Below are 11,228 nucleotides of genomic sequence, written 5' to 3' on the forward strand. Positions count from 1 at the left end.
GGGCCTCGGTCTTGTTTTCCCTAACTCGATCTTCTTTGAGTGGCAAAAAAGTGACGGAAACTGCAACATTGGATATATATATACTTTGTTACATTGTACCTGTAAGTGCACAACACACAATATCAAGTGACCACAGCGGGGTTTGAACCAGCGACTTTTCGGTTACTGGCCTAACGCCCATAACCTCTGAGCCATGTGCTCCACCTTTGTAAAGTGTCATCTAATTAAAGACCCATCTCGTTTTATTCTTTGTGAAGTAGTTTGGGAACAGGTAAGAATTAAAATTTTATATGCGAGTTTTTATCATCTGTTTCGGTACATGCAACTTTAGGGTTGAATTGAACACACACAATTTCCTCTGTATAATTATGAAGATATCATGTTTTATGATCTGAAACTTTAAATCAGAGCAGTGCACTCTAACAAGAGCTTCACGTGCTGTTCGTGTATATGCTTTTTTTAAATTAGAAATTCACACAGACCCATTGGCTGTTTTCTTTTATTTTCTCTATTAAACATTTATATATTCGATGACCCAATGATTTTAAATACAAAGGCCTAATTTGTATTATGTATTATAGAAGAAAAAAACATGCCTCCCCCAAATCTAATAAATTATAAGCATTTTTACAAGAGTTTGGACTTTAGGCAGTTGTGTCAAACAGCATTGTGACGTAGGCCTGTCTATTTCATCGATCGCTAGCCATTCAGCCATGGCTCTTTGAAATCAACTTTTGAGCTAGCCTATAAGACTATGCAATTTTCACTTGAAAACAGCGTCATTTTCATTTTGATGCAAGAAATAGATAGTTACATCCTACCGAAAGTCCAAGGTCTTGTTAAAATGGTTCTTTTTATGTATTATAATAGAAAGTTTAATTATATTAAGCTATTATAAGAACTATGGTTTACAAGTTTAAAAAATTAATTCAAAACATAACTTTCAACTTTGTACATGTAATGGAATATTTGAAATACCAATATCTATATAGGTAAAATAACACAGTTGAATTTGATATCTCACCATGTAAAGTTCGTGCATATGAATTTCATCCATAAATGAAAAATCTTCTTAAAATAAAAGACGAGAAGCGTAAATAAGGTTTATTTTTGAGTCTCACATTCCCCTCTCAAGGTAACAAAGATCGATTAAGTACTAGTATTTATAGCATGGAATTAAGTACCTACATTTATAAACAAACATTAGAATTTTGTGATACACAATATTGACGAAAATTTGAAACCTCTCTTAACCCCTCTTGCTTACAATATGTCACCTTTTGTGTGATTTTTAAAATAAACATTATTGTTGAAAATGGACGACAAAAAGAACAAAAGATTTTAGAGTCTGTCATTACCGTCCGGGAGTATAGAATATGTGGATATGTCTAGCACAAAATTAAGGACCTGGATGAAAAACTATCACAGAATATTCTCTCACACAATCTTACATCATCATCCTCATCATCACCACAATTGACACTTCTCTCACATAGACATCCTCCTCCTCCTCCTCCTCATAGTTTGTGACCTCTTCTCATACAGGCACACCATCATCATCACAATTCATTTGACGCTTTTCTTACTCAGACATCTGATTTACCACCTTCATCATCTACACCAAAATTTGACACCTCTCTCAAATGATATCATCATCATCATCATCATAGTTTGACACCTCCGTTCATCTCGAGACATTATCATCACACTGTGACACCTCTTATAATTACACATCATCATCATCACAATTAATCTGACACCTCTCTTGCAGACATCATCACCATCATCATACTTCCCTCTCACACAGTAAGACTTCATCACAATTTGACACCTCTCTTATTCATTTCAACATGATTGTGCAGTGCTGACAATTCTCTCTCTCTCTCTCTCTCTCGCTCTGACAAACAATAACAGCGTTTATTTCTATTGAATTTGAATGAAACTACCACACTTGGTACACAATTTCAAGCCATTGTACGATTAAATATTAAAATATAGATAAGCAAACCCGGCTGGCGCCCCAATTACACGCCATTTGAAGTTATGGGTTATATGTAGTACAAAATCGATACGTAGTGTTATCACAGGAAAAGACACTGGAAAATGTAAATATTCAAATAAATAAACAACATATATGGTACAGAAGAGCAACTCAAATATTTGACATGAAACAGATGAATAGAAAGTCCTTCGTTTTTCCTCTGAAAATCTTTCAAATTGTAATGCCCCTCTCACATGCATCTTCCACGCTTGTCAAATCATATGTCAGCGTTCTTTGAATCCTTCACATTAAAAGACCATGCTAAGCACATGCCTGAAATAAAAGAAAAATTATGAAGTCATTTTCAAAATACATGACAGATGACTGTCACAGTGTGCAGAATCATTTATTGTGACAATAAATATTCAATTTATACTCTGTCTCAGCTTTCTGCCGCCACAACTTTTTTGTTTTGCTTATAATTTTTTGATCTATATTTATCCCTATGTTTATCCACTAGAATGAAAAAAGTTCACATTATCAGCTTTAAAAAACCTCCTCTACCGCTTCAGGTTTCAACACACAACCAAAAATAAAAGGTCTACGAGGATTTTGCATTACAGCGCACATGAAAAGTACCCGGATGATAACGTTAAAAAATTGTGCTAGGTGTCACAAGGAATTTCGTAATTAAATGGAGAAAAGATGTTAAACATTTCTAATCATACATACATTGTATGTGAATCTCCGAGAGAAATTAGACTTCGTTCGTCTTAATTTCTCTGGGTAAAAATAGATGAAGTGTCAATTAGGCCTATATCGATTTCAATCGTACCTCTTTGAAAGATATGTGTAGTTTTGTTTAAATTCTCCAAAGGGTGATGGAAGTAGTAAAATTGGACAGACTATAGTTACAAAGACATATTATGGATCAAAGTTACTGTCGAGAAGAAAAAAATATATAAGAAGAAAACTGAAAATTTTTCAAAATAAATAGTAGGGGTTTCAAATGAAATTGAAAGACCTTAATAGAAATAAAAATTAGTAGTTTAACAGAATTTCCTGGTTGTGCATATGGTATTCAAATGGGTTTGATAACAATTAGTGAATAAAAATAGATAACCATATCCCCCGGAACGTAAACTTCACAATTAATTGTGTTAATGTATCATGGACATTATCCATATACCGTGTTGTAATTAATTTTGTTGTATTTATAACTCATTGCGTTTTTATAACATTCCCTAAAGAATCTTTATCGTGCTAGCACTTACTGCTACTGCCCTAGAGGACCTCCGTGTAAAGGCCTCATTCAAGACCAGTTGAAACGTGATTTAACATTCATTATACAATTTCAATTATTTTCTATAAAGCACATAAATTGAAAATACACGTTATTTTATAGGAATGCGATAATAATATGTGCATTTCCACATCCTTGATTCGTTGTGACTCAATAAAAACACCGCCTCTTAGAGTATGATCGTAGGCAGATTTCTAGATCATTTACCAAAGAAAAAAAACCCAGGAGTTGATGACGTCACAATACAAATGGCAAATTCTCGATAGGTAGTATATCCCCGAGTACCCAAACTCCTTCACCATAAGCAGAAAACATTCCGCGTTTCTCTCCAAATTATTTTTTGCGGTTTTTATAATTTGCAATCACTGAATATAATCTGAAACGGTATATTTTTAAAAAAATATTAACAAAAATATTTTTATTATTATTCAGATAAGCCCTCTGAATACGACGTTTATCACACGTGCTATCATAACTTATGAACCTAACAATATTTAAGAAATGAACTCACAATGTCTACCCAAGTTATGGGTAGATATTGAGTTTATTCCTAATAATTTAATTTTCTGTAATTAACTGTACGAATTGAGTACGTTTTACTTTTAAAAATGATATTAATTTGTTCAAAATTCAAACACAACGTCAAGCGCATTAGTACGTTTTTGACGTTGGTGCAATGTGACGTGTGTTGTGACCTGCAAACCAGGTTATACTTTAACTTTTTTTAACCAATCAAATGCCGCGTTACAACCAGAATTAAATTACTATGTTATAATGTTGTTTGAACAAATACTAGTCTAAAACTTACTGACAAATGAAAAAAATGCCACCATGTAGAACATTCCATACCAATGGACCACTGCCTTTAGTTTGGACGTCAGCAAAGCGGAGATTGGGGAGGAGATCACCTGCCAAAAGGAAAATGATGCAAACTTAATTTGCTTAAGGTACCTCGACACACCAATTTGATGGATTGATAAAAAAAAAATTCAAAATCAATATTATTTATTCAAAAAGAGACCGATCTCGGCGTATTTTTTTTTTTTAAATTTATCATTTTTGTTGTATTTTTCAGTGAAATTGGAAAAAAACTGTTTTGACTGCAAACAGAATATTTTATAGTTTAAAATTTGGTTTCCATTGATACGGTTTAACCGAAAGAGAACAAAAACATGGATAAATACACTAATTTCTTTTAAGTAGGAAATATATATAATCACTTATATGTCAGCAAAACTCTCCCTCACCCAAAATATTTACTCCTGTGCACTTCTTTTCTGCGTTTATTTTTTAATGTAGATTAATAAGTGAATTGATTAATTTATAAAATCTATTGTGTAACTTACAGAAGCAGTAAACACCATTCCATAATTCACACCGTAGTGGGTTTTCCCAAACGCCTTTGCTGTTGCAGTGGGTAGGAGCGAAAAATTACCGGAGAAAGACAAGAACAGACAACAGACCCAGATAAGGTACAGCGATTTCCCCGCTAAACTGGTCAGCTCAAAGCTTAGTATGAAGAACGAAAATAACCCTGTAGAGAAGACCATGGCAGTCTGAAAAATAAGATTGAAGTTCATCAGTAATTTATTCAAATCTCTAAGTTAAATATCTCGTTGTAAAATAAAATAATTAACATTTGTTTGTTAAAATAGTTGACAGAAAAGTAACAAGTGCATTTTTATTCATAAACTAAATTGCGTAGTTGGTCTATAGACCGTCCGTCGGTCATCTCAATGATATTTTAAATATCACTATTTCATTCCACCAATAGAATTAAGTGAAATTTGCATTAACCAATAAAAACAGCACTTGTAAGCGTCTTAAACTCTAATGGAAGTAAGGAAGCGAAAAACCGTAGATCATCGAGCTCTCACGCGATTGGACAGAATTCCATGAAGAAGACCGACCATTTCGAACAAAGTATATACGGTGTTTTTGAGGTTCCTACCTTGAAGCAGTACCTATCTGCCAATGCCCCCCACATGATTCGCCCCGCCCCGTTACAGACGGCCGCTAGGGATCCCACCACCGCCAGAAAGTAGTCGTCTGTGATGAACGTCTGACCAAACGCCTGAAAAAGCGGGATCCACCCCCCAAAAAGATAAGTAAATAGAATGACAACCATAAGTAGCATTGTATGAATAGGGTATCTTCCAATTTGTTTCCTGTTTTTTTAAATATAGTTTTGTGTAGTTAATAGCGTTGTTGCTTACAGTTAATTTGTATGTAAGAAACTGGTTAATCTTTTTTTCTATGTATAGTGTTTGCCATATTAGCCAATGACATTGTTATTAAGGTGGTATGGGACACCCCCATGTTAAATTGTGACGTACTATTTATCGAAAAATAAAATCTATTGTAAAAAAAAATTCTTTCCAAATATTGTCACCTAACAGCGTTGTGCAATGGGTTAGAGTTTTCTCTATGAATCCCGCTGGTGATTTAAAAATTTTTACCCTTCCAAATAATTTAAATTTTTTTTTTGTGGTTAAATATTGTAAAATTTAAAAATTCTGACCCGGTAGATGTATTTTATTTATAATGTAATTTAATATCGGCGTATGTCCCTCACCACCTTAAATAAATACAAAAACCAAAGTTTGTAAAGCTACAGTACATACAGTTTGCGTTTACACATTGACTTAATTACACTGATACCTTATATAGCGACGAAATGAAGCTGATGCCCTGGCCATTAAATAAATACATGCACCAGAGTTTGTAGAACTCAGGCTGTCTTAGCGTCTCCCGCGGTGTAAGAGTTCTCTCCTCACTAAATCAAAAGAAAAACGAATAAATGCTTAAATAATTGAGAACAAGAAACATTGAATGAATAGGATACAGTACTTTTAGACATGCGTAGATACACGTAGCTGCATTTTAAAGATGATTATATAAACAAGAAATTTTTGACTAGTACTTTACATAGTCCTCTTTACTCCCATCGTCATTACGATCAAGGCTGCCTTCTGAAACAGGGGATTCTTTTGAATTGATTAGCGGAAGATACTATAATATAACAAGACATAGTCGGATTATGAAAGGTGGCACTGTAGAATATAATTTAAGCTTAATTAAATTAATTAAAAACAAAACCAACTGATTTTCTGGTCAATTTTCGAACAATTACATTGATTATATTAGAAATGATAATATTCAAACATTTGTTACTTTAAAGAAATGTTCGCCCTGTTTTTATTTTTGCCCCTTTCGCCGTCGTTGTCATTTGCGAATTTAAGACTGGAAAAACTACTTTGCTTTACATTATATTTCATTTAACAAAACTTAAAATGACTCAGCAGACGTTGCGAAACCGTTTGTAAGTGTAGAAGGGTGAAAATAGCATGGGGCGAAAATAACCCTAGCTGTTAACAGAAACAAGTATTTCGTGGAAGTAAATGATCTAAACACAATCCTTTCTGTATAAAAGATCATTTCCCATAGCATTTATTGTAATGAAATAAAAAGATTTTTCATTTAATACGGCAACTGTATTTAATAAAGAGATCATCGAGTGAAGGTTAACTGCAGACCTGTAGCTCTGTAGAAAATTTAGAAAATGACGGACCATCAACCCAAATGACATGTCCCACAGAGCTATAATTAAATCTGCAGCTTAGTGAAGGTTTATTTTGGAATCATCCCAATTATTATTCAGTATTCCATGTACCTTTCATGATTTTTGATATTATTTACTAGCATTGGCCCATTGCCATTGGACATCACCAAATCTTTATCATAGGTCATAATAAGCTTAACTGTACCTGTTGTGTGGGGTCCTGTAGTAACATAGCCCCGATAAACTGCATAGCGGCATAGCAGCCGCCCAGCATAAGAAAACAAGATGGAACTCTGTCTAATACATCGTCTTGCTTAAAATACCTTAATATATGTAAAGGCAAATATAGATGAAATTAATTGCCAGTTCATACGCAATGGTCAACTTAAGATATTCAATTGGCTTTAAATAGTTGTATTTAAAAATAAATTTAAAAAATAAAGTTGTATTTTAAAGATAAAAAAACACGTTTTACTTTTCGCCATTCTCGTCAAAGTTAGCCTTCTCGTTGTGCGGATTGATGTACGCTGTTTGGATCTGGTCAAAAATGAAAGCCCCTCCCCCAAATCCGGCCACCACACAGCCATTTACCAACCCCTCCTTATCTGGGAGCCACTGAAACAAACGGATAGTTATAAAACTGCAATGTTTATGTATGCATTGCAAAGGTTGTTGATAATGTGTAAAGGATTTATGTCCAAAAGCATTAAGGAATTATGAAAAATACATCCATGCAATCAATTAATACTTATGTCATATCATTGATATAAATATTAATAATTTTTTTGCAACGTTAAAAGTATCACTATATTAAGTATTATTTAAATATAGTAACACATCTGATTATTAGATTATATACATTTAAAGTACAATAATATGATATTATATTGATATAATACTATTGTTGTAATATATTGTGGTTTATATTTGAAGGATGTCCATGTATATCATGACTATTGTGGTTAAACAATCAATCACCTTCATGGCACATCCCATGGGCGTGGCATAAGCTATCCCAACCCCGATCCCGAACATAAATCCGTAGGTGAACAGAGTCCAGTAGAAAGAGACCTTGATGGTGAAGTAAGTCAGTGCTACACCTGCACTGAGAATTGGTAAAAATAAAAAAGAGTGGATTATTGGGAGACTTGAAATATATATTTCCTATATCAGTGGTCAACTTTGTCTTCTGTCTGAGTATTTCAATTAGTTGCATATTGGCCAGTATATATCTAGGACAGGCCTTGGAGCAAATAAGTAATAATAATAATACCTTAATGCTCTGATCAAATTTATGACATCAATGGATGCTAGTATTACAGTGTCCCTAAATAATGCGTTATACTATATATCAAAGGTACTGTAAAAATAGATCGTTTCACTCAATTATTATACACAAAAATTAAACACAACTTTTTTGCACCCCCCACAATTTTAACAATTAGTTGTATTGGAAAAGCCGTCATTGAGATTTTTAAAAAATCTTGGTTAGTGAGGGACATGCAGGAAAATGGAATGCTCGGAAAAACCCAAGAAGTTGCGATTGAACCCAGTGCAAGCTTAATTCTTTTTTTATATGACGTACTTGTATCCAAATCAATATTGCAAAGTCTTCCATATCACCACCTTAAACACCTTTGCATACCTTGCCAACCAAGCGCCAATGAGCGTGGAGAGTTTCGGCCCTAGTGCCCGGTACATGATCCCGCCCAGAAACATGGACATCCCTTGGCCCATGGCAGCAATCGAGTTGATCCACGTGCTTTCTGCGTAATTCAGGGACACGTCCACATTATGTCTTTTCATGTAGGATGTCATATAGGGCGTCATGTTTCCTAAGAAACAAGAGACCATCACTAATGGTGGTTAAAAACATTGTATAATACATGTACTACGTATCCAGTATGCTTTTTATGTCTTTACCATAAAAAACATATCATAAATAATATTACATGTATAACCTCATAAATACTCTTCTATATTGTTCTTCCTAACAAAAAGTCTGCCAGTCCAACATAAAAATGTTAGAGCGCCACATCAAAGCTGATTAGCTTGGAACGGAAACAGCTGAAGAGCTGTGCGACATGTTGCTAGTTGAATTTAATAAGTACTAACATCTGTAGAGAAGGACGTAACAAAGCAAAGGTTGACTAGGATTGGAGCAACATAATCATGTTTTGTAGGACCTTCAGACAGAAAAGTGGGTCTCGTTTGCGTCTTCAGGTCCAACAACTATTTGTAGCACTCAAACCCACTCTGTACTATAATGGTTATATAACAAATGTGTTGTGTTATTGATAACTTATATCTATGATAGCGACATATCTGTTATCAAAGCTCAATCAACTACATTGTAACCATAATAGATGTATAAAATGATAAACATTTTGTTAAAGAAAAGAAAAAAAAAGAAAGGTGAAAATTCCTAAGCGTCCAGGATATTTTGAACATTTTCCAATAAAGAAGAAATATTAGACGCCCATATATGTATATACTGAGACATAGTAAACCTTTATATTCAGGAGAAGTCATAGCAGTCTTACAAATAGTTATAGGGAATTTTTTCAGAGAATAACTCAATTATAGTGATTAAATGTACCCCTTTATATATCTGGCGTGTAAGAGATATTTCAATGTTTTGTATGCTAATAAAAAGCATGCATATATTTAAGATAGAAAATGCTATGGGTATATAATTATACATTTTTTTCTCTCATATATATAATTATATACAAAAAGTCATGCTTTTACAAAATTAAGCTCATAAATTATGACATGTTATCACTTTACATGGTTTTAGTGATTGAATTTATCCCTTTCTATTTCTGGGGTGTCTGAGAATCATATTCAAATGTTTTGTTTTATCTTAACGAACCATGTAATTAAAAAACTGTGCTTATATTTCAAATAGAAAATGCCATGGCTATATAGGTATATATTTGATTTTATATTATAATTATATGCATATGTACATGCTTTTACAAAATTTAGCTCATATATTTATGACATGATCATCAAAATTTTGCTGCTTGCTGTTTAATGGGAAATGTAGGTAGTTTCCGTATAGTTTTGTATACAAACTGATGAATCTGATGTAGTAAAGCAATATTACTGCACGTTATGGAATAGGAAAGTTAAAGCGTAAATTAAAGCTATTCATAAAATGACATTTTGAAGGAGAATATTGCGGCATACCTCGTTGTGGAGTCGTCCACTCTTAACGGGCGTTCAGTAATTATTATTTGACAAGCGACTCTGAAATATACATGTAAGGTGAACGTTAACCTACCGAACGTATAGATAGTCCCGAGGGTCAGGTGAATAAAGACCCCACCCAGAACCACCGTGTAGCCCCGCCATTTTCTGCTCACACACATTACACAGTCTGTCAACACTCGTATAATCAGCAGACGATCCTTTATCACGTGGTAGATATAAATATTTGTGACCTAGTTACAATGTACATGTATATTTAATCTGTACAGCTAATTTTATTGTGATGTCTTCTTACTAAGGGCAGTGTAAGTGGTTCACACCGCGTTCATACAAAATGTGTGCGCATGGAATTAGTTCATTAATAATTTGAGAAACAATGCTGTGGGTGACGACAGAGTTTCCGTCCCTGTAGTCATAGACGAAGAGAAGAGTCTGAAATTTCTTGTTTTTTTATTAATCCAAAATATGTATCAACTCTCATCATTTTCCATTACTATATGACCAAATTTGACAATATTTTAGACAGTAAAATTCATGTACCCCCCCCCCCCCCCGTAAAAGGTATTCAGTTTTAGAAAATCAAATAATATTTCAAAACATAAAAAATTCAGTTAAATTAGTAAGATACATCAGTTAAAGCTATATTAAATTTTTTTTTTTTTAAAAGTACGATTCCCGTCCCCCTCCCCTACATCCAAATAAGTGTTTTGGTCATATAGCTTAATAGTTTAGGCCAGTTTATGTTCGGTGTTATTTGTAAGGATGACTTTTTTACGTACAACATCTGCTATACATGTAGGTTGATGTTACACCAGACTCGTTTTTTGTTATTGGTCTTATCTTATTTATGATCTACCAATAAACATTGACAATAAAGGAACAGCAACAATTTATTCTAAGAAACTGTATTAAAAGTATATATTTATAGCACACACAGATGTTTTCAATGGAACTCATTTACAACGAAAACATTAGATTCATAAAACTTCGGAATAAGAAATTGTCCTAATGAAATTTTTTTTGGGTAATTTAGATTAATATAAATGTACCCGTACATACACATTCTTAATGTTAAAACTTTGTTCCTACTGATAGTATGAAGAGTCAAACCTCTACAAAATGTTGCTGAAGGACTTGGTAGAGCTTCTGGATTAGATAAATTTGAA

At 33.5% G+C, this 11,228-nt stretch overlaps 1 protein-coding gene across 1 annotated transcript; it reads right to left on the bottom strand.

Moving 5' to 3' along the window:
* Positions 1–1,090: 1,090 nt before the first annotated feature.
* Positions 1,091–10,260, bottom strand: LOC128180388 (oxalate:formate antiporter-like). The gene is made up of 11 exons (XM_052848476.1): positions 10,136–10,260; positions 8,492–8,681; positions 7,825–7,951; positions 7,322–7,461; positions 7,052–7,169; positions 6,208–6,296; positions 5,946–6,060; positions 5,236–5,358; positions 4,631–4,840; positions 4,093–4,192; positions 1,091–2,314 (listed from the first exon to the last, which is right to left on the bottom strand). Exons 1-11 carry the CDS (start codon positions 10,221–10,223, stop codon positions 2,259–2,261), a joined length of 1,356 nt encoding a protein of 451 aa, XP_052704436.1. The 5' UTR covers positions 10,224–10,260; the 3' UTR covers positions 1,091–2,258.
* Positions 10,261–11,228: the final 968 nt, after the last annotated feature.

This window comes from Crassostrea angulata, chromosome 4 (genome assembly GCF_025612915.1).
Source record: "Crassostrea angulata isolate pt1a10 chromosome 4, ASM2561291v2, whole genome shotgun sequence".
Taxonomy (NCBI): domain Eukaryota; kingdom Metazoa; phylum Mollusca; class Bivalvia; order Ostreida; family Ostreidae; genus Magallana; species Magallana angulata.

Bases quoted from the DNA above. Each gene is read 5' to 3' on its own strand.
- LOC128180388 (XM_052848476.1), bottom strand. From the start codon at position 10,223: ATGTGTGTGAGCAGAAAATGGCGGGGCTACACGGTGGTTCTGGGTGGG. The intron at 7,952-8,491 runs GTATGCAAAGGT...ACCAATTCTCAG, and splicing joins ATTGGCGCTTGGTTGGCAAG to TGCAGGTGTAGCACTGACTT. The intron at 7,462-7,824 runs GTGATTGATTGT...CGTTTGTTTCAG, and splicing joins CCATGGGATGTGCCATGAAG to TGGCTCCCAGATAAGGAGGG.